This window comes from Phodopus roborovskii, unplaced genomic scaffold (assembly GCF_943737965.1).
Source record: "Phodopus roborovskii unplaced genomic scaffold, PHOROB, whole genome shotgun sequence".
Lineage (NCBI taxonomy): Eukaryota > Metazoa > Chordata > Mammalia > Rodentia > Cricetidae > Phodopus > Phodopus roborovskii.
Window position 1 is genome coordinate 24559204 of NW_026126434.1, and position 22846 is coordinate 24582049.

At 50.8% G+C, this 22846-nt stretch overlaps 1 protein-coding gene across 2 annotated transcripts; it reads left to right on the forward strand.

Moving 5' to 3' along the window:
• The first annotated feature begins 347 nt into the window (after positions 1 to 347).
• Cbs (cystathionine beta-synthase) lies at positions 348 to 21887 on the forward strand. 2 transcript variants are annotated; one of them, XM_051187035.1, is made up of 17 exons: positions 348 to 389; positions 3659 to 3879; positions 7949 to 8055; positions 9310 to 9444; positions 9533 to 9612; positions 9935 to 10069; positions 10608 to 10677; positions 12684 to 12775; positions 13659 to 13784; positions 14192 to 14276; positions 15671 to 15776; positions 17067 to 17141; positions 17259 to 17393; positions 18667 to 18775; positions 19238 to 19322; positions 20009 to 20050; positions 21218 to 21887. In XM_051187035.1, the coding sequence occupies exons 2-17, from the start codon at positions 3671 to 3673 to the stop codon at positions 21319 to 21321; spliced, it is 1695 nt and encodes a 564-aa protein (XP_051042992.1). In that variant the 5' UTR covers positions 348 to 389; positions 3659 to 3670; the 3' UTR covers positions 21322 to 21887. The 2 variants fall into 2 exon arrangements, with proteins under 2 accessions (XP_051042992.1, XP_051042993.1); XM_051187036.1 differs by lacking the exon at positions 20009 to 20050.
• The last annotated feature ends 959 nt before the right edge of the window (positions 21888 to 22846 follow it).

Sequence of the window (22846 nt, forward strand, 5' to 3'; positions counted from 1 at the left end):
GTGTTAGGCGATAGAGCTTCCTGAACTTTCGAATGCATCTCCCTGAATTCTTAAATACCAGAAAGACACACGGGTGTGGATGTGAGGCGTCCAGCCAGCCCCTTTCAGAGCCAGAGTGGAGGTGGGGTGGGAAGGAAAAGAGAGGTGGGGGTGGGGAGGGGAAACGGGGGTGTGGGGTTTGGGGGTGGGGTGGGTGGGCGGCAGCTCTGCGGCCCAGGATTGGCGGGTGCTGGTCCTCCGCCCCCAACGCGAGGCCAATCGCGTACATCTGCAGTGAGCCTCCTGGTCTGTGCCAGACTGGCCACCCACCAGGTCCCAATCTGAGCGGTGATTTTGTCATTGCTCACTCTCCAGCCCAGCCGGAGCCGCTTTCCCTTGCCTGAGTCCAGGTAAGCGTGCCGCGCACAGTGAGGTCCCCGCTGGGGTTCAGTGCCACGCGGGAGCTCCCCACCCCTGCGCGCAGACTTGGCATCAGCGGCACCTGAAAGCTCAAAGCAGTGCCAGCTTGAGAGCCGGGTGCTCCGGGTCGCTAAAATCCCCGTGACCCCATCGGGGGCGCTCTGCCGTCCTCTGCCACCCTGCGTCCCTTTCCCGGTTCCCACAAGTATCGACCTCCCGGCAGCTCTATGCTGAGCACCCACGTGATCCTGGACCCCACGACCGCGAGTCTCAGGAGCGTGGAGCCAGGTTTTAGGGTGACGCGCTGCCCTAATACCAGTCATCGATTTCCCGTTTTGGATGGAGACTACTGTTTCGCAAATTGTTCTTTTGAGCCCTGGTGCCGGGTGGGGTAAATATTGAAGTAGTGGCGCACCCGGTGGCTGCTGCGCGGGAGAGCAGGTTCTGTGCTTGGTGCGGAGCGGGGCGGGGGTGGGAGACACGCAGGATGCCCTGGGGCATGCTCTTCAAGACAAGTTCTGCTTCGGGTCGCACGGTGGCTTCCTGTTCGACAAAGGTAACTTGAGGGATGGCTTTGGGCCACCCTCCCAAGCATGGCTTTTTGGAGAATTTCGCAGCCAGGGGCACCGCAGGAGGGCACTTTGGGGACGGATCTTGGGCGGGACGCTGCGGTGTCCTCAGAGCAGTTCCTTGGGGGCTGAGGTGGCGGCAAGTCTTTGATTAACGTAGCCCCCCATCCCAAAAGGTCGCGAGTGAGGTGGGATAGGGATCTTGATTTCACTTGGGAGTGCTTGGCCCCTCGTTCTTTTCCTCCTTTACAGTTTATGCAGCCCAGGTTAAGCTTGAACTCCAGACTTTTGCTGGCCTCAGGCTTGATGTTCAGTGCCCCATCACACGGTTGTATCTATCTGTTCTAGGGTATTAGGCATCAGCTCACCTATGTCTGCTGAAGTGGGGTCTCTGGCTTTCTGATCAGTCTTGGTGCAAACTTGTGGGTACCCAGTGTCAGCTTCTTTCTCTTGTGTTTTTTGTTTGTTTGGTTGGTCTTTTTGAGACCGGGTTTCCCTGTGTAGCTTTGGAGCCTGTCCAGGAGCTCAGCTCTGTAGACCAGGCTAGCCTTGAACTCAAAGAGATTGGTCTTCCTCTGCTGGGATTAAAGGTGAGCTCCACCACCTCCTGGCCTGTCTCTTATATTTTACAAAGGAAGTTTATTCCTCCAACCCTCCCCCCCCCCACACACACTTTGAGACAAAATTTCACAGGCTTACCTTGAACCTCTGATCTCCTGCTTCTACCTCTTGGAATTACAGGTATGGGCCAGGTGTCTGGATTTGTTCTTCTTTGTTGTAAATTGTGGGTTAAATATACATAACATAATGGTGGTCTTTTCTCCAGGTCTATGGAGAGTGGTCCCACATGGGCATCCTTCCTTCTCACAAACTTCAAATCAGACTTAGATTACTTAGAACCCCAGAATGGTTGTTAGGCAAACAGATGTTGGGGTATGTGGAGAGATGCTCAGTAGGTAAGAGCTCTTGATGCTCCTGCAGAGAACCCTGGTGGCTTATAGTTACCTGTTACTCCAGTTCCAGGGGATCTGACACTCTCTTCTGGCCTCCAAGAGCTCCAGGCACACACATGGTGCATATACATACATTCAGGCAAAACATCCATACATACTAGTAAATCTCTCTACATAGCCCTGGCTGTCCTGGAATTTTCTATGTAGTCCAAATTGGCATTGAACAGAGATCCACCTGCCCCTGTCTACCGAGTGCTGGGATTAAAGGCATGCACCATCACACCTTGTTTTTTTTTTTTTTAAATTTAAAGCAACTTTCTTCCTTAAAAAAAAAAAAAAAAAAAAAAAAACCAAGGGGATAAAACCCAGGGCCTGGCACTTGCCAGCCACTGTGTCCTCTTCTACCAAACTACACATCTGACATCTGAATAATTTTAATCTGCAGTTTAGTCTGAACTGCAGAAATGGTCAATGTAGGGGCACTGTAGGGGCAGTATCTTGTCACTTTATCTCCAGTATTGTGCAACTGCTATCACTGTCTATACAAGGTTTTAGCTAGTGTCAAATGTCACCTTGACACAGTTTAGAGTCAGCTGATGCGGGGTCAGCATAGGAACTACCTAGGTCAGACATGGGGGCATGTCTGTAGAGAATTGTCTTCTCTAGACAGGGGGTCCTGAACTGTGAAAGACCCGGCTGTTAACTGTGGATGTAATGACTAGCTGCAATAGTTCCTGCCCTGACTTCCCTGAAATGATGGGCTGTAACCTGGAACTGTGACTGAAATAAACCCTCCTCCCTTCAGTATGTTTTATTATAGCTACAGAATGAAAATAGGACCAGCCTCGTGGTTTTTTGCCATCTCAGAAGCCCCTGTGCATTACAAAGATCACATCTTTCTGCACATCTTGCCTCTGGTGTCCTCTATGCTGTGTTCCTATTGGTTTCCCTATTCTAGGTCTCTCTCATATGTCAAATCCCAGGACATTTGGTTATTCTGGGCATTTCTAGAAATTAAATTTATTTTATGATTGACTTTTTCCTTTTAACATTATGTTTTCAGAGTTCATCCATTCCTTTTTTTTTTTTTTTTTTTTTTTTTTTAAAGAGAGATTTAACTTATTTGTGTCTATGTCTGGGTGGGTGTGCATGGGACACCCTGCTTGTTTTTGGGAGGGGGGTTTGAGACAGGGTTTCTCTGTGGCTTTGAAGGCTCTCCTGGAACTAGCTCTTGTAGACCAAAGCTGGTCACAGAGATCTGCCTGCCTCTAAAGGCGTGCGCCACCACCGCCTGGCCTGCCCTGCTTGTTGTATGTGTGCTAAGATCTGAACTCCACTCCTCGTGACTTCAAAGCAAGCACTTTTAACTGCTGAACTATCTCCACAGGCCCCGTCTATCCTGTTTTGTGGCTGAATAGTATTCCATTGCATGGATGGAACACATTTTTGTGCATTCATTCATCCGTGATCTTGGGTGATGTTCACCTTTTGGCTCTCAAGGCTGCCATGAGAATGGACAAGCTATTATTTCCTTTTTTTTTTTTTTTTGGCTCTCTGCCTTGGGGTGGAATTGCTGGGTCATATGGTAACTCTCTGTTTAACTTTCTGAATCTAACCATTTTCCACAGCAGCTGGAACCTGCACCTTTTCTCCCGTCCTTGATGGATTTGTTTGAGTCACTCCTACAGGGGATGTGCGAGCCAACTTCTAAAACAACAGACTCTGTTCCCTCTACAGATAGAGCCCAGCATGCCTTCAGGGACATCCCAGTGTGAAGATGGCTCTGCAGGATGCCCCCAGCCCCTGGAGGAGCACTCAGGAAAAGGGCACCTAGAGAAGGGCTCTTCAGGGGACAGTGAGCGCCTGTGGATCCCACCTGATACCCCGAGCCGATGTACCTGGCAGCTGGGCAGGCCCGTGGCAGACTCCCCGCATCATCACACAGAACCCACAGAGCTGTAAGTCTTTTGGCTTTGATCCTAAGTTGGTGGGCCTGTTTCCTTGACCTTGAGAGGCAGGGCAGGGGAATGGAGCCCATACAGCTACCAGACTCAGAGTGGGATCCCCTGCTCTGTGATCACTGTGGGGGCTGGGAGAGGAGGATTGAAACAGTGTAGGCCAGGCCCATGGCCAAGGTTTCTTTGAACTATAGCTCACATGTACTGAGTGTTTGGCTCTGATGGGTTCCATTTATGGTTGGGCAAAGACTGTCAATGGCACTGATAGATATCTGCCATGGCTTTATTTGAAATAGCTCCAACCAGAAACCATTCCACACATAGTCAGGAGTCCACTTAGGAGCATGCCCTGTGTCACACCCTGTTCTAAGTGCCCAGGATGGAGCCATGCAGGTTCCTGCCCTATTGTAAAAGCCTTTAGGATTAGCTTCATTTCCTTAGTCTAATGTCTTCAGATTAGAACAAGTGGGTGAAAGGATTTGTGTTTTAAATCTTAGAGTCTTGTTCTCTGTGTGTGGCCACCAACATTTATGGTTATTGGTTCAAAAGTCAGAGCAAGCATTGGGCAGGTATGGGAGGCAGCATTTTCAAGGACTAGAAGCCTTGCCCATTGAATGAGCTCCAGTTCTGGTAGCTTAAGAGACAAGGTGGGGGCTAGTCAGATGAGCTGACAACATGGCATTGGGGAAGAGCCTGTGGCTGCAGGAGAACTAACTCCCCAGGGCTTCTGAAGGCCTGGGAACTGCTTGTTCAAAGACGTGTGTGGTACACATCAGCCTTCAGGGCAGCTTTGTCCTCACCTGACCAGCAGTTTGTCAGAAGTCCTTGGAGGACCAGGGGGCAAGCCCAAGGGAAGGCTCAGGCACTAGACTGAGGTCCCTGCAGGGAGGCACTGGCTCAGGGAACCCGGTATGGCACCAGATATGGGCAGAGAGAAAGATGGGACATGTTGAATAGGACGAGACAAGCCAGACAGTTCCAGATGTTCCTGATGTGAGGGCTTCAGGGTGAGGGACAGACAGGTGGGCGGGCAGCCCTGATGGTGAATTGGGGTTTCTGAGGTCCAGTGGCTGTTGGGTCGGGTGACAGATCTAAGCCATCACCTGTACAAACATCTGACAGCTTTCTGAGTGAGCACACCTGAGTCTCCAGCCTGTGTCACCTCCATGGGGTTGAGGGTCATGAGCTCTTGGCCTTGTTCCAGCCTATCTCCACTTTCCTGAGCCCAGCCAAAGACGGCCTGGGAAGGAGTACGCTTAACCCTTCCACAAAGTAAGAGTGTGCCTCTCTGGCAGACCTGGCTGGAGTCTAGCCTGTTGCTGCCCGTTGGCACCCAAGCAGCTTCTCCCACCCTGGAACTCCAGATTCCTTACTCCTCCCCTGACCAGGGCCCAAAGGTGTCTGAGGCTTCTATTTAGTCAGTTTGGCTCCGGTGTGAGAAGCCTGGGGCTGGCAGGCAGGAAGCCAGGGCCCAGCAGCCTGGCAGCCTTGAAGTCTGGGTGTGGGGCGCAGGGTGGATGAGTGCGGGCATAGGCGGGGAGTGCATGGACGTGTAGCCACCCCTGAGCCTGTGGAGGGACAGCCATATAGGGCCTATTCGGGAAACTGCTTTGGTCACATTGTGCTGTCATTAAAATGCTACAGAGCAGCTCTGAAGCCACAGGCTTGACTTATCACTGGGCCATAGCCCTGTCCCCAGAGGCAAGTATGAATAGCTCAGCCTTGGGCCTTTTGTTTGTTTGTTTGTTTCCTTTCCTTTTCTTCCTTCCTTCCTCTCTTTTTCTCTTCCTTCCTTCCTTCCTTCCTTCCTTCCTTCCTTCCTTTCTTTTCTTTTTTTTTGAAACGGAATTTCTCTGTATGGCCCTACCTGTCCTGGAACTCACTCTGTAGACCTGTAGACCAGACTGGCCTTGAACTCATAGAGATCCTTCTGCTCTGCCTCTGCCTCCCAAGTGCTGGGATTAAAGCCGTGTGCCACCACAGGCCAGCTGGGCCTTTTGTTTCCATGTACCACTTCTGCCTTGCCGGCCCTGTAATGCCAGGGCTTCTGGGGAATCTGGGGTATGTGCCACTGGCAGGTGGCAGATATCTGAGGATATCAGCAGCAAGGACACACTCCTGAGAGGGAGGTAACCTCAGTGGCTTAGGGAATTGAATGGAAAGGGAAAAGTCTTCTGGGGGCTGGAAACCGAGGGTTCTCAGGGAAGACTTTCTATTTCTAGGTGGATGTTGGGTCTACTGTTTCAAAGCCAGGGTTTGTTTGTTACATACCCTAGATTGGCCTGGATTTTGAACTCACAGCAGTCCTCCTGCCTCAGCCTCCCAAGTGCAAGAATTACAGGCGCCTGGCAGTTTTTAGTTTGAGACAGTGGCTTGCTGCTAGGGGAAATAGCATCTGGAAAGGTCAAAGAATTTACCTGGGCTTAAAGAGAGGAGAGAGAGAATTTGTTGAAATATGCCATGTCTAGCATGTAAATTCCTAGAGAGGGAATATATGGCTGAGAGGAAGAGATATTGTAGCACCCATGCTATGATCTGTTTCATGAATCAGACGAAGGCCTAGAGATTGAAATAAAGAGACAAGACAGCGGGTCATTCGTTCAATGGCAATGTCGGAACGCTGAATGCTGTTTATTGAGGGGATGGAATGGGCTTAAGTACTGACTTACAGCACAGTGGAAAATAACAGGCTTTTTTTAGGCTTAGCTCCTTCCCATGAAGTGTGTGTTATCACGAGGTGTGTATGTTATAGCAACAGGAAGAGTACCAATAACAGCTTTGGGGCAAGGAGTTCTGGCCAACTGCTTCAGGCTTGCTCAATGCCTTGGGGGTCCATGCAGGGCCCTACAAAATATTTAGGGAAAGATGTCTGAGACAGGGTCTCAGTGTATCCCAAACTAGCTTCAAACTCACTATGTAGCCAAGGATGGCCTTGAAATCCATATCCTCTGCCTCCTATTGCTGGGATTACAGCGTGTCTCTTTCCCAGCTCTTTCTGCAAATTAGGAAGAGGTCTCGCCTCATGGGCCATTTGTTCTGGGTCTGTACTTGCATACATAGACAGAATGCCACTGTCTTAAGTAACTTTATAGCACATATCTTTCTTGAGAGTGTCCATTTGTTCAGGCGCCAGGTGTCATAATCACTAGGGGTGAGTCTTGGCTCCGAGTCATGGGCATTAGGCCCCACATATCTGTGAGATGTCTTAAGTCCCCAGGGGTTAGACCCCAAGTGGTCATGTCTACTCTTAAAACAAGCAGATTCTTGCTCTTCTTTTTGGCCTTTTATCTCCACATGTTTCTTCTGACAGATTAGGAAGGCCAAGTCATTAATGGAGTGGGAGGGGTAATTACGTTGAGCTGTTTTAGGTCTGAGTAGGGGCATAGGGATGGCTAGGTTTTTTGTTTTTTGAGACATGGTTTCCCTGTATTGTTTTGGGATTTGCTCTGTAGACTAGGCTGGCCTGGAAACTCACAGAGATCCACCTGCCTCTGCCTCCCGAGTGCTGGTAACAAAGGCGTGCACCACCAACTTCCGACTTTTTTTTTTTTTTGGTCTGTGCATTTACTCTGTAACCCAGAGTGAAATCACTTTGTTGCCCAAGCAAACCTCCTGCCTCAGCCTCTTGTGTGCTGGGGTTACAAACGTGTGACATCATGTTCAAGTATTTTGATTTCCCCCACCACTGGGAATAAAAATTAATATTTACACGAACTTGCCAAAATGATAGAGAACACTGTGTTCCTAACTTGGCTTCCTATCCATAACGTGAGCCCCAAGGGCCTATTCAGACCTAGGGAGCAGAAGTTATGTGGAGGCCCAGTCCCTCAAATTTAAGGTGTACTGTACTTGGGTGTTCAGTGTGTGTGTGTGTGTGTGTGTGTGTGTGTGTTTGTGTGTGTGTGTGTGTATGTGAGATCTCTGTCACATGTGCATCTGCCAGGCACTCCACCACCCACGACCTCCCCTGAGGCAGTTCTGTGATTCTTGATTACCTAAATGCCCCTGATGCTCGGGCTCCAACTGCTATTCTGTCTTGTTTCTTACTGGCATCCTCTCTCTGTTTTAGGACAAAATCTCCAAAAATTTTGCCAGATATTCTGAGGAAAATTGGGAACACCCCCATGGTCCGAATCAACAAGATCTCAAAGAATGTGGGACTCAAGTGCGAGCTGTGTGAGTCTCTGGCTCTGCCGGGGCCACCCCCATCCTGGGGTCATCTGGGATACAGGACAAATGTTGGTGATTGAGATGACCCCTCTCTGATGGCCAGGGAAGCTTGGGGTGAAAGAGCTCGCCTGGGAAGGTTTTGTAGAGGTCACAGGCAGAAGTGAAACCCAGGTACCAAAGGAGTGTATCTTTTTATTTGTTTCTTTGAGACAAAGTTTTACTGTGTAGTTCTTGCTGGCCTGGAACTCACTATGTAGAACAGGCTGGCTTTGATCACAGAGGTTGCCCTGCCCGTGTCTCCCAAGTACTAGAATTAAAGGCACGAGGCACTGTATTAGACGGAGTGTGTCAATGTGGAGATTGTGTGGGGTGGTTTTGCCTCAGGAGGAGTGGAGGGTCCTACATGTGCTGAGTGACGGCCATGACAGCATTTGTCTGTCATGGAGTTTAGCAGGTCACCCAACCACTTATGGGACAAAGAGTGGGAATTAGGTCCCCGGTGAACGCAGGTCATTCAGGAAGGGGTTCCTTGCAGGGAGCTGTTCCCAAACAAGGGTGTGGGCATTCATAGCCTAGGCTATTATCTGGAGTAAGGGCTAAGTTGGCTCGGCCTGGAGGGCAGTGTTACAGATCTGAGGATGTCATTCGGTCAAGAGAGCAGACATCAAACAAAGCCCCTCTGTGCCCACAGAATCTCATCTAACTTTGGGAGACAGTCTATTTGTTGTAGGTTTCAGAACCAAGAACCAACCAAGAAGGTGGTCTGTGCATATTCTGGAGAAGGGCGGGGAGGGTCCAGTGTGGAAGGAGGTGATGCCAGGTGGGAGTGGGGACTGAGTATAAAGCCTGGGCTACCTGACCAAGGGTGATGGAGGCAGCTAAGGATGGAGAAGTTAGCGGCAACTGTGACAGGAGCTTCAAGGTTTTAGGACTAAGGCTTTAGGTTTTAGGACAGACCACCAACAGGGCTGCTTGAACAGCCTGCTTTGGTGGGAGTGTGTGGGCTCAAATCCAGCCACCTTCTTCCCATGGGTTCTTCACTGTCTCTCCCATTTACTTAGTACTGCCATGGATCTGCAAGGCAGGGGGGAGCCAGGCCAGCTGTGACCAGGGATGTCCTGGTACAGAGGTGGGAAATGGGTACAGAGATGCCCAGAATGGCAGATGCCCAGGCCAGCCCTCATCCTGGGGATGTATTGGGCAGCAATCTGTGGGATCCAGAGAGTCCTCTCCCCTCTGTGACTCATGCTTGGCTTTCAGTGGCCAAGTGTGAGTTCTTCAATGCGGGTGGGAGTGTGAAGGACCGCATCAGCCTTCGAATGATTGAGGATGCTGAGCGAGCTGGAACCTTGAAGCCTGGGGACACGATCATTGAGCCCACATCTGGGAACACAGGTGAGGGTAGCCAGGTGTCCCAGGCTGGGGCAGGGAGGCACAAGGTTTTGGGCACTGGTCCCTCTCATCCTCTGCATGTGACTCTCAGGGATCGGGCTGGCTCTGGCCGCTGCTGTGAAGGGTTATCGATGCATTATCGTGATGCCAGAGAAGATGAGTATGGAGAAGGTGCGCGTAGGGTGTGGCCCAGGTGGAGGGTATGGCTTGATGGGCTATTGCTGTATCAAATGAGTAAAAAAAAAAAAAAAAAAAAAAAACAAGCGGGGGGAGGGGGGAAGGAGGTAGGGGGCTTTGGCTATACAATCTTACTCTTTGCCCTCTGTGTCCTCCCCCCGTAATAAAAGTCTTTCTTTACTGGCTGAAAATGAAAATAATTAAAAAAGGTGAGCTGGGGTGGATTAAAGGGCAGCACCCTGGAGGGTACCACTTAGGCTGGTGCCTAGGTACAGGGACCAACCCCAGTGATAAAACCATGGTTTTCCATGCACAGGTGGATGTGCTGCGGGCTCTGGGAGCTGAGATTGTGAGGACACCCACCAATGCCAGGTTCGATTCCCCCGAGTCTCATGTGGGAGTGGCATGGCGACTGAAGAATGAAATCCCCAATTCTCACATTCTGGATCAGGTCAGGTGTCTCCCCACTCCCACCCCAAACCAGTTCCCCTGGGAGGCAAATTTGTGGTCAGGGATTTGGGCTTAAGTGTGGTGTTTCCTATGGCGGCCTGTTGGGAGACTGGGAGATTGGTACCTGCCCAACATGAACATGGTGACAGTACTTTCTCTGGGGAGGTCTCCAGGGCTCTGCTCTGTGGCAGACCTTTTCGTTTCTGCTGGCCCAGTGCCAGTGTTGGAAGGCTGTCCCACTGGACACAACCCAGTTGGTCAGCACTGAGGGTGGGGTTACCCTTTCCGGAGGACCCTTGGGCTCTGAAGATGCAGAATGTCTAAGACCTGTACCCCAAGGCCTGGTCCCTTGTTCATTTCACTTCTGTGTTAATCTCACACTGTGATGACCTGCTTTTAATATCTGGTATGTGAGGTTCCCTGGATGAGGTTCTCTAGGCTGCTGTAGGACTTGCTGGCCAGCACGAAGCTAAGTGTCCAGTGTCCGAGTATGATGTAGGTGGTTTCGGACAGCTCACAGTCTCTCTTCCTCCACACAGTACCGAAATGCCAGCAACCCCTTGGCGCACTACGATGACACTGCCGAGGAGATCCTGCAGCAGTGTGATGGTGTGTGCTTTCCACCCCTCCACCCTCCTAGACTGCAATAATTTCTTATTCTAGTTTCATTTCTGTTGTTGTGATAGAACATCAGGGACAAAACACCACTTAGGGGAGAAAAGATTTGGTTCAGCTCACAGTTCAGGTACTGGTACATTCTTGTGGGGGAGTGAAGGAGACAGGAACTTGAAGCAGCTGGTCACATGACACCTGCACTCCGGAGCAGAACGAAGAGCATGCATATGTGCCTACTGCTCAGCTTACTTTCCCTGTTCTTATACAGTCCAGGACTTCCTACTGTAAACGGTGTCACCTACAGTGGCTGGGTCTTTCCACATCAGTTAATATAATCAAGACAATCCCTCGAGCCAGGCAGTGGTGGCACACATCTTTAGTCACTGCACTCAGGAGGCAGAGGCAGGCGGATCTGTGAGTTCAAGGCCAGTCTGGTCTATAGAGCAAGTTCTGGGACAGCCAGAACTGTTACACAGAGAAACACTATGTCAGAAAACAAAACAAACAAAACCCAAACAAACAAAAACCAAACCAAACAAACCCCCATCTTTGTAAGACAGTCTCTGGAGACACTGTTCTTCCTCTGAGGCCTCTTGGCCTCTGCCTGTGCCTCTCCTGTGTCCCAGACTACAAGGTTCAGACTGTGCTCACCCCCACATCCTCTAGGCTGTATGGGCTGTTGGACATATGCTGGTGCTGGCCTCACAGCTGAGGATCAACTGGAGCATTTCATTTTTATTGTTTTTAAGATTTATTTATTATGTATACAGTGTTCTGCCTGCATGTTTGCCTGCAGGCCAGAAGAGGGAGCCAGATCTCATTACAAATGCTTGTGAGCCATGTGGTTGCTGGGAATTGAACTCAGGACCTCTGGAAGAGCAGCCATTGCTCTTAACCTCTGAGACATCCCTCCAGCACCCCATTTTTCTTGTGTGTGTGTGTGTGGAGGGTTGTTTTTGCTTTTTTGAGACAGTATAGTCCTGGCTCTCCTGTAACTCACTCTGTAGATCAGGCTGGCACCAAACTCACAGAGATCCTCCCGCCTCTGCCTCCCCAGTTCTGGGATTAAAGGCATGCGCCACATGCCACATGCCCGGCTAGCTGCACTGAGTTTGATGTTCAGTTTGTTTTTCTTTTTTTACTTCTGGAGCTACATGGTGTTAGCTGTAGATAGCTTACTCTAGTATAGGCATTAGGCATGCCTAGCTCCTGGGGCTGATGGGACACCTAAGAGCACCTCATGGGAGAAGGTGCTGGAAGGTCCCACCCTTGGCTTCACACTTAGAACCTGGTGTTGGCATTGGCCTGGGTGCAGACTTGTTCTGTGCCCAGGAGCTGGCCAATAAAAGCCCAGGTATTTGCTTACCCAGTTTTATGAGTGAGAATTCTCATTTGGCAGAGTTGGTACACATTGCTTCATTCCTGAGTTGCCCAGCTCAGACTTGCCTGGTGATGAGCTGACCCTCAGCAGCTTGAGAGAGCCTGGGCCAGTTCTCAGTCTTAGCTTCAGCCATTTTTCCTGTATCCTAGAAACACAGTTTGCTTATCTGTAATCACCCAAGAATCAGACAGCTTAACCTCTGCTAGACTTTTAGCTGCCTAGCTATGACTCATCCTTGTAGATTCAGCTACATTGGTAGTTTAAAGGCCAAGGTCACAGTATAGACAGCAGCCCCTGCCTTGGGCATGCTCTCTACAGATGGAGGCAGTGATAGACAATGTTTATCTCACTGACCTGGCCTGGTCAGTGAGTATTTCCACCAGTGGTCATTAAGAGTAGAGGGCTGGGCGATGGTGGCACATGCCTTTGATCCCAGCATTCGAGAGGCAGAGGCAGGAGGATCTCTGTGAGTACAAGGCCAGCCTGGTCTACAAAGCTAGTTCCAGGACAGACTCCAAAGCCACACAGAGAAACCCTGTCTTGAAAAACCAAAACAAACAAAAAAAGAGTGGATGGCTGGCTGAGATGTGACCTGAGAATGTGTCCTCCCCCACCCCAGGGAAGCTGGACATGCTGGTGGCTTCAGTGGGCACAGGTGGCACCATCACAGGTATTGCCAGGAAGCTGAAGGAGAAGTGTCCTGGGTGTAAAGTGAGTATGGCACTGTGGCTGGTGCTAGTACAGATGGGCTGGTGAGAGGGTGGGCCTGGACCTGCTCTCTTGCCTGTGGCCTGAGATGTGCTTAGAGGCTCAGTGCTGTTGGCATCAGGCTGGGAGGTCTCTCTGCCTGGGAACTGATTTCTCCACATTCCTATTCCACTTTCTGTCTTAAATAGTTGTATCAAGTCACCCATGAGGAACTTGGAGCACACAGGGTCCTCCGGGCTCCTATTCTGAGTGAGATGAAACCCTTTGGACTAGCCCAGAAGCCACCAGTAGTCCTCAGTTGCCTTGAGTTAGGGCAGTGGTTCTCAACCTGTGGGTTATGATCCCCTTTGGGCTTGCACAACAGATATCCTGCATATCAGACATTTAAATTATGATTCATAACAATAGCAATATTACAGTTATGAAGTAGCAACAAAAATAACTTTATGGTTGAAGGGTCTGCACAACATGAGGAACTGTATTAAAGGGCTACAGCACCAGGAAGCTTGAGAACCATTGGGTTAGGGGTAGGCCTGATGAGGAGGGGCATCTTCTTGCAGTGAGAGTGTCCACCCTCCAGGAAGATGCCAGTGTTCAGAGCTGTCTTTTGTCTCCAAAGGCTCTCCAAATGCCCATGACTAGGATCTTTCCTAGAGCAGTACAGGGAGGATCTTTCCAAATACCCTGCGCTAGGTCATGGCCTTTCTGCTTCTTGTCTGGGATTCTGCAGGCCTTCCCTTCCTCTAATCTGAGACTAGCACACATGCATTCCATGAACCAGTCATTAACAGGCAGATATTACTGGACAGTATCCTTTCTAGTGGCAGCTGCCTCAGGCTGGGTTGCATTTCTCCTGGCCTGAGTCCTAAAGCCGTCCACCCTGCAGATCATTGGTGTAGATCCTGAAGGGTCCATCCTTGCGGAGCCCGAGGAACTGAACCAGACGGATCAAACAGCCTATGAGGTGGAAGGGATTGGCTATGACTTCATCCCGACAGTGCTGGACAGGGCGGTAGGTTGGACCAAAATGCTTCCCCAGGCAGAGCCACAAGCTACTGCCAGATCCTTAACTTGCTTTTGTGTTCTGGCACTCTATCTGAGAGGACAGAATAGGGATTGCAGATACAGGAGCTGAGTCAGGGTGAAGGGCATCGCTGTGTCCAGGCTCACACCTGGTGTTGCTTGCACAGGTTCTGAGATGCAAAAGGAAGGACAGACAAGGATGGCCAGGGTGTGTGGGGGACAGCCACTGTTAGCAGAGGCCACCAGATCCATAAACATGTGGGTGATCCAAGTTACTCTGCAAAGCATAATGGGGCAGGGAAGGACAAATAAGTCTAGATTTGCAGACCCAGGGGTAAGAAGTCTTCCATGAGGTTGCTCTGCTCACCGCCAGGCCCCTACCTGGTCTCACCACAGGTGGTGGATAAGTGGTTCAAGAGCAATGATGAGGAGTCCTTCGCCTTTGCCCGCATGCTCATTGCACAGGAAGGACTGCTGTGTGGTGAGTGACTGAGCGTGCCCTGTGGGTGGCTGGGTAGAGGACGGTCCAGGATGTGAACTACCTATTCCAAATGCATGGAAGTCATGGACACTCTGAGGCTGTGTGACTGCAGTAACTTCCCATCCATCTGCCCAGGCTCATCCTCCTTAGCTGTTTGTTTGTCCTTTGCAAGAATTACCTGTGGAGATGAGAGCATGAGGCAGAGGGCCCAGGCTTCAATCTTCTCTGCTAGTTTTTTAGGCAAGCTCTTGTGGTCTCTTTCCCTCATTCATAAACAGCCCCATGCCTGAAATGGGGGCTCAATTTGCAGCAGCTCAGAGCTAGGCGTGCTGGGTCCCAGTCCCCTGAAGGGGTTGGCGAGGGAGTCCCGAGGGAGCAGTATTTCTTGCCCTCATAGTTGTCTGTGCAGATGAGGCACATCCAGAAGCGACCTCTGCAGCCTTCCTCCCACCCTGGGCTTCTTAGTCATCTGCTCAGGATGGATAGGCTATCACTGCCTGACCATGGGGCAGCAAAGGCTCCAGCAGCTTGAGTTAGACCTGAGATTGGAGAACACCAAGCATGCTCAAACTTATCCTATACATGTGGGCCCATCTGTTCTGAGTCATGTTGGGATGGGGCAGGGGAATGCAGCCCCAGCATGGCTGGGTCCTCAACAGCCAGGCTCTACTGGACAGCCAGAATAAGTCATGATGACTGACAAGAACTTTTAGCATGACCACTAGGAGACTTGTGACTTGGGCTCTCAGTGAGTTTATACCCTGCACTCAGTGTAAGTGGTATAAACCTGGGCATTGAGAGATGAGTGGCAGGACCATAGTCCTCTGTGAGAAGCACTAGATTAACCTTTCTGACTGACTTGCACCTTCTTAGGCTGAGTCCGGAGGAGCCCCAAAGGAGAGGCAGCAACAGTATCTTTGTCTCTCCCTGGAGGTGCCAGGGCCCTATATGGTCAGTGTCGGTGAACCTGGGACTCTCACTATGTGAGACCTGGTGTCACCTACTTGCTTTGCATGGTGGCTATGAGCAGTCAATGGTTGGCTCCTGGTTTGGGGTCAGGCTTTAGCTTGGGGAACCAAGAGCCACTCTTCTGGCTGAGCATGATTGCCCCGGGTCTCAATTTACCCATTGAGTGTTTAATTATGCAAGCTCCATTTGATGGGGAGGAATAGAGCCATTTAAGGCCTGTCCTCTGTCCAGAGAGTCCACAGATCCTTCCATAGAACATATGAACCCTTCCAGAGCATGTGTGGGCATTTGTGCAATGCATGCCTGAATGGCTCCCCCAGAGCCTTCTAGAGTGTTGGCACAGATGTATGGGTTATTCATGCATATGAGTTCATGTATATGACTGCACACACAAGCATGTGGGTCCTGACAGGTCCTCTTGGTAGGTGGAAGCTCAGGCAGCACTATGGCTGTGGCCGTGAAGGCCGCCCAGGAGCTACAGAAAGGACAGCGCTGTGTGGTCATCCTGCCCGACTCTGTGCGGAACTACATGTAAGACACACCCCTGGTCCCCTTCACCCTCCTGGTAGCTATCACCTAAGTGCTAACTGTGAGATGCTGGGAAAGGGTAGTGGAGAGCTGGGCCTTGTAAGACTGCTAGCTGCAGGATTCCCCATGTCTTCAAAGTCAGGGTTCACTTTGCATGGTTCTGTCCTGAGTCTTTGTGTGTGTGTGTGTGTGTGTGTATGTGTCCATGGCGACAGCTCTGGTGGACAGTTATGTCCCATATATACCCCTCTGTCCCTGTCTCTTGGGTTTCTCTTCATTACATCATTGAATTTCTGGGTGCCACGGGCTAAACTGTACTGGTGTTTTCATGGGGAGGCCGCGGGACCGGGGAGATCCTAGTTTGCTTTCTGCTCACCAGCTCTGCTGCCTCATCAGCTGTCCTAACTGGATCTGGGAGGGTGAGTGTACCCTGGCTGGGTTCTTGCGGTGTGATGTGCTAGCTCGGTAGCCTGAGGCTTTGCTGGGATTGATATCTGCACTCAGGACAATCCCAGCTCCCTGCCTGGCTACCTGTACCAGCAGGCTTGAAGTATTGTCAACTGCCTGGGTTCCTGGCTGAACAAGAGGGAACTACTCTGCAGCAGGCCTTATGGGCAACAAGAGTGGTTCCTCGTCTCTTGAACATTCTCCACAGCCTGTAAGCACCAATGTGAAGTACATACCCATGTACTCTCACATAAAATCCTCAAGTGCTTCTGGCCCCTAGAGCACACGCATGCACTAGCATAGAACAGAACCATGTACACACAAATGCGTACACACAACAGGCCAGCCATGTGCTGGAGAGATGGATGGCCTTTGGGGTTGCTTGTCATCCTACCTGGAAGCCAGCAGGATGCCTGTGTACCATGCTTGGCCCTGCCTAGCTCAGCACAAACAATTATTCTATAGCTCACAGCCTGACCACCACTGCTCCTCAGTTTGCCTCCCTGGATAGATCCTAGCAGCTCTGTAGCCTGTTCAGCAGCCTTTGGTCAGAATGGGAAATGTTCCCTCTGTTGAGGTAAACCTGGGGGTTCAAGGAGGAGGCTGCTCAGGAACCTGCAGGAAGGGTCCTGACTACACAGGCTCCAGAGCCTACCTCCTTGGTTCATTTAGCCTAGATGCCCAGTAACCCTCAGTCCTCTGCCACCCTGGAGCTCTGCCATCCCTTCGACATACGCTGAAACAGTAAGGTTCAAAGCAGTTTCAAGGCCCTCAGAAACTCCATCCCTGGTCATGTATGTACCTCCCACTGGGTACAGAGGCCCCAGTGACACCCTGACCCTGCAGGTCCAAGTTCCTGAGTGACAAGTGGATGCTGCAGAAGGGCTTCATGAAGGAGGAACTCTCAGTGAAGAGGCCTTGGTAAGGATGCTGCCTGGCTGTCACCCCTGGAAGATCCACAAAGGTGGCCTTCCAGGTTCCCACCATACTGGCTCTCTCTCAGCCCTATCTCCTGCCTTGTTCTGCCCCGTCCTTCAGGTGGTGGCATCTGCGTGTTCAAGATCTGAACCTGTCAGCACCATTGACTGTGTTGCCCACAGTCACCTGTGAGCACACCATCACCATCCTCCGAGAGAAAGGATTTGACCAGGCACCTGTGGTCAACGAGTCAGGGTCAGTCTCAGAATCCCCCCGACCCCCCAGTCCAGGGTTCTGTCTTTAGACTATGCCAGGATCCTAGATCCTGCTCTCCAGGCTTGTGTCCATGTCACTAAATGGGATGGGCAGTGATGGCTGAGTGTGGTTACTTTGCATACAACATCCAAAGCCTACTGACCTCTTGTCCCTGAGCAGCTGAAATCAGACCATACTACCTCTTGGGACCTCAATGCTCTGTTCCCCCCCCCAGTTCCTTGTTAGTGTGCAGGCCCACCTTGCCCTAGGGAGCAGGTGACAGGAACCCTGGGGGTGGCACACAAGTGAAGTACATGGGAGGGAGAGCCAGTGGGCTGACCCTACATCCAGCTTCAAAAGTCTGATGGTAGTCACCATGGATCCCTGAGGGGTCATAAACAACACAGGACTTGTAAACTTACTTGTTCCTGTCTGTTCTCCATCCCATAACCGTATTTTTACCCATACAACTGTTATGCCTCTGTGTGGGTGTTCTCTCTCTCTCTATCTCTCTCTCTCTCTCTCTCTCTCTCTCTCTCTCTCTCTGTGTGTGTGTGTGTGTGTGTGTGTGTGTGTGTGTGCACCACCTGTGTGCCTAGTGCTTGTGGCAGTCAGAAGATACCAGATTTGGATCTGGAGTTACAGATGTTTGTGGGCTGTCACATGGGTGCCGGGAACCAAACCCAGGTCCTCTGCAAATGCTCTTGATCACTAGCCATCTCTCCAGCTCCTGAGTCAAGTTTGAAAGGACCTTGAAGTCAGCTCAGGACTCCCAAGACCAAGTTCTCAACACAAGATTTATCTACCCCAGAGGGATAAAGGGCAGTGGCTAAGAGACAAAGACAGGAGGTACAGGATGAGGGAGAAAAGGATCCCTCTGGAGAGAGAGGAGACAGATGTGGCCCATAGGCCAATGGCAATTTTTAAAGGGAAAGGGAGAAACCCCAAGTTAGGATGAATTGGTTATTCTTGATTGGACATATTAATTAGAGCAGTCAAGAGGGGGCATCTGACTGCTGGAATTCAATACTTTCATAGGTGGATGTGGGTGGTTTGTCTTAGCAGTGAGTCAGTGGCCAAATAAGGGGATGGACCTCAATGGCTAGCTTTAGGAATGTAATCTAACAGCTTGGCAAGGCCCAGGGCCTGGGGGAAGGGCAAGGCCTGCCAAAGACATATTTGCCATGCTGAGGCCTGCTGAAGCTTTTCAGAGTTGGTCAGAGACCTCTGACCTTGCCTCTTCTCCCCCCCCCCCCTTTTATGCTCTTCCCAGGGCCATCCTGGGAATGGTGACTCTTGGGAACATGCTATCATCCCTGCTTGCTGGGAAGGTGCAGCCATCAGATGAAGTCTGCAAAGTCCTCTACAAGCAGTTCAAACCGGTAAGAGCATTTTTCCAGACAGGAAATGGGAATGTGAGAGCAAGTTGGGCCTTCAAGGTGGGGCACAGTGCTTGCTGTGCCCGAGGTGAGTGCCTGAGCCACACCAGCCCTTGGAAACTATATAGCTTGCTTAAGGGGTTCAAGGTCCCTTCAGTTGAAAGTCAACGCTGCCACATGGATTTTGTGTGCATGCCAGTAAAAACCTCTGTACTCTTGCTCCAGCTCTCCTCCACAGACCTCACAAGCAGTGGCCTATCCACCAGCTTGGACTCTGAGCAGAGGCTGTGGGTTAGAGTCAAATGGCAAGCCATTTGACATTCAGACAGGTTGCCATAACAGAAATGGCTCTAAGCTCTGCAGGGCCTTTTTCTACTTGAAACTCATCTGAGCAGCTATGGTGAAGGCCTCTGGCCTTCTTCAAGTCTGTGGGAGCTGGGAGCTCTGAGGGTCTGTCTCTTGCAGATCCACCTAACTGACACACTGGGCATGCTATCCCACATCCTGGAGATGGACCACTTCGCCCTGGTGATCCATGAGCAGATCCAATGTGAGTGGGGTCCACTTGGTGCTGGGTTCTTATTGGGAGCGAGGGTGTTAAGCCCTTGACATTGGCCACGACTGGCCCAGGCTCTCATGCATGGTACACATTTGAGCTATGTGCATTAGGCAGGCATGTTTCCTAGTGGGTGATGAGGAGGAGTCCATGATCCTCATCTTCCCATCATAGCTTTTTACATCCTGAATCTCTCTCCATGACCCGGTCAATCCAGTCATGATCCAGTGAGCTCTCATGCCATTTGCTTAGCTAGCACCTTAGATAGTACCTTTCCAGGCCCACAGGCATAAACAGCAGGCAGTCTTTAAGGATGCTGGGGGTTGTCCAGAGAAACCCGTGAAAGCTCTCGAGGACATATTGCTAGGAGATATTGATTGGTTCTGATGGGCTCCAGGGGTACTCTGAAGGGAGGTTCTGGGTGTGTCTGTCAAAAGGACAGCTTGTGAGCCACACTTGTCTCTGAATATGAAACAGTCTGTCCTTCTTGCTCTCAGAGAGCCTTCCAAATGTCAGTATCTGCAGGTGGGGATGACACTCTCAGGTCCCAGTAGGGTGACAGATGTTGATATTCATTCCTCAATCCAAAGAACTGGGAGAGCTTTATATCTAGCTCCAAGGCTGGCCTGCATGTGGGGGCGACCCCATGTCTAATCCCTCTCCCGTCCTTGGCTCTACAGCACAAGACCAGGCCTGGTCAGGAGTGGTGGGGGGGCCTACAGGTATGTACGCCTCACCCATCCCGGCCCCTAGGAAGTGGCCCTAATGTTCACAATCACAGCTTTCCAACATTGGGCCTTGGATTCCCTGAGGTTGGGTTTGGGGAAGGGGGGTGGCTCCCAGTCTTTGAACATCTCAGAAACAAAACAAAACATGAATTCCAACTGGAGGGGCAGCTGGAGTGACAGGGCAATGTTGTCATAGACATAAAACATTCCCCACCAAACCCTGCATGGAGAATCAGCCAGTCTAACTGGAACCTTGCTGTCCTCACTCCATGGGAGTCCCAGAGCCAATCAAGTGGTCCCTTTGCTTGGGTGATTCCAAAATGCAGCAGCTGAATTATTCTGAGTTTCCCTGTCCTTTCCTAGGGTTCCAGATAGGCCAGTGAGATGGCTATCCCTGATGGGTCTCTTCCAAGGGGCCTATGTCTCTAGACACTGGGTGGCATTCAGAGCCTCCCAAGGACTGTGCCAGCAATGGCTCTCCTGAGAACAGGCCTGATAGGACATGTATCTGGGGGGGGGGGGGCATCTAGCACAAAAGCTCAGTCCACTATTATAGAGGTGGACAATGTGTCAAGGGTTGCAGGCCAAGTCTTAGCCTAGAGACCCTGAAAATGATGAACTAGGGCAAGTCCTAGGCCAGTGACATCCCTACTGGTGGAAAGTCTCTATGTCCCTATCACTCTGTTGACAGAAGTCTAGGCTCCCCATATCCTGTTAAACTGATAGAAAACTACTGACATGGCCCTCTCTGCCTGTAGGCCCTGTGGTAAAGGGCCAGGCCCAATCTGACAGGAAGCTCCACTCTGAGAAATCTGTCTGCAGACAGACTCAGGTGGGCTGAACTGAATAGGCTCTGGGTACCAGGAAGGGCTCTGGACAGAAAGAAGGCCTGATGTTTGCCCTGGCAGTGACACTGCACATGCCTGTGGGCATGGGCTGAGAGGAAGCACCTGCCAGGCCATCCTTTGTGGGGAGCCTGGGTTGGTTTCTGGTTTTCTGTTCTAGACAGCACCTAGCATCCTGCTCTCTGACTCCACCCACATGGCTCAGGTGGAGCCACGAGTGGCTGGTACTTTGTTCCTGTTTGGAGACTGGAAAAGTGGCCTCAGGTCAACTCTGTCTCTAGTCACCTTTAATCCAGCAGCTGTTTCCTTTCCTTAGACCACAGCAATGGCATGTCCAGCGAGCGGCAGATGGTGTTTGGGGTTGTCACTGCCATTGACCTGCTAAACTTCGTGACAGCCCATGAAAAGAACCAGAAATAGAGCCTGGAAGTCGGGACTGGCTTCCATCTCTCCTGCTGGGGCTTCTTGGCTTTCAAGGACGTGGACCAGTCTCCATGCCCATGTCCAGCAGGTGGCATGAACAGGTCGCTGTCTACACAAGCTGCAGAGGCCCAGCCTTCCTCCTAACACTCAGCTTCCTAAATGAATCCGAGCCTGAATAGCTTACATGGGTGTCCTCTGGTGTCATGGAAGAATTGAGGGATGTCAGTCAGGGAAGACGAACAGAGTACAACTGTGACAAGACTGAGGGGTGCCAGGAAGTGTCCTCCCTAGAGAAGGCTCCAGCATGGGGAAGGGCAAACCCTATACCGACTCTGTCCATCAGCAGAGCTAGTGTGTCCCCAGCATGGGAGCATGTGGGTTTGAATGGAGATGCAGTTCCTGTGACCTAAGCCCTGTGGCTGTGAACAGAGTGCCTGCATAGGTCATGCCCCATCATGCAGTTCTTCCTCACCTTCCCCTGCTTCCCTGACAAGCCTTACCTGCTTTCTGTCTCGATGGGTTTCCCTGTTCTGGACACTTCCTATTAAATGCAATCACACAGCCATGGTCCCGTGTCATACCCTTGGCATGAGCACCTCTTGGTTTCATGTTGCAGCCTATGTCAGAGTTTCATTCTTTTTTATGGCCAAGTGACAGTCCACTGTGTGGATGGTCCTTGTTTTGTTCTGTTCATGCACAAGTGTGTGCTGTTTCCACCTTTTGGCTGTTGTGAAGGCCTATGGACATGTTTGCTTGAATACATTTCCCCCCCTAGGATATATCCCAGACTGGCTTTGCTGCAATCCTGTATTCCATTTGTTGCAGTAGGCTGCAGCTATTTCACATCTTTGCTTCCAGGAGTTGTGCTCAGGCTTTGTGATCAGAATCTATGGGAGAACCCTAGGTTAGACTCCTAGCAATAGTGGATGAGTAGCCTGAACTGGCTGTCTCTTGTGACAAGATTGGTACCTAGCCCAATTGTCATCAGAGAGGTATCATCTAGCAACCGATGGAGGCAGATTCAGAGACCCACAGCCAAATACTAGGTGGGGCTCAGGAATCCTATAGAGGAGGAAGAGAAGGGAATGTAGGAGCCAGAGGGGTCAAGGACACCACGGGAAGGCTCTTGCAGGTTCATCTTAAGAAGAGATGGGCTATGCACAGCAGCACACCTACTACCCCAGGCATAGGAGGTTGAGGCAGGACTGCCACAAGTTTTGAGGCTAACTTGAGCCATGTGGCAAGATTTGTTCCATGCAGAGGGCCGTGGGACTGTACAGAAGTGACAACTAGTATTTAACAAGTCAATCCACTAGACGCTGGGAAGTCCTACTTGGCAAAGCCATAGGTTATTGACTATGAATGACTGGTTGTTCCTGTCTGTAAAGTTCTCAAGTGCTATTACTTACCTCCCTAGTAACAACAGTTGTGGTGTTCTTTCCACAGATCCTTTAGTGGTGTGTTTTATACTTATTGGGCATACATATAGCTGTGGGTGGTCAGGAGGATGGCTTCTGCTTAA

Excerpts from the sequence above, each read along its gene's own strand:
- Cbs (XM_051187035.1), top strand. The coding sequence starts at position 3,671 with ATGCCTTCAGGGACATCCCAGTGTGAAGATGGCTCTGCAGGATGCCCC. Across the intron at positions 10,678-12,683 it reads GATCCTGCAGCAGTGTGATG|GGAAGCTGGACATGCTGGTG; the intron begins GTGTGTGCTTTC and ends CCCCCACCCCAG. Across the intron at positions 12,776-13,658 it reads AGAAGTGTCCTGGGTGTAAA|ATCATTGGTGTAGATCCTGA; the intron begins GTGAGTATGGCA and ends TCCACCCTGCAG.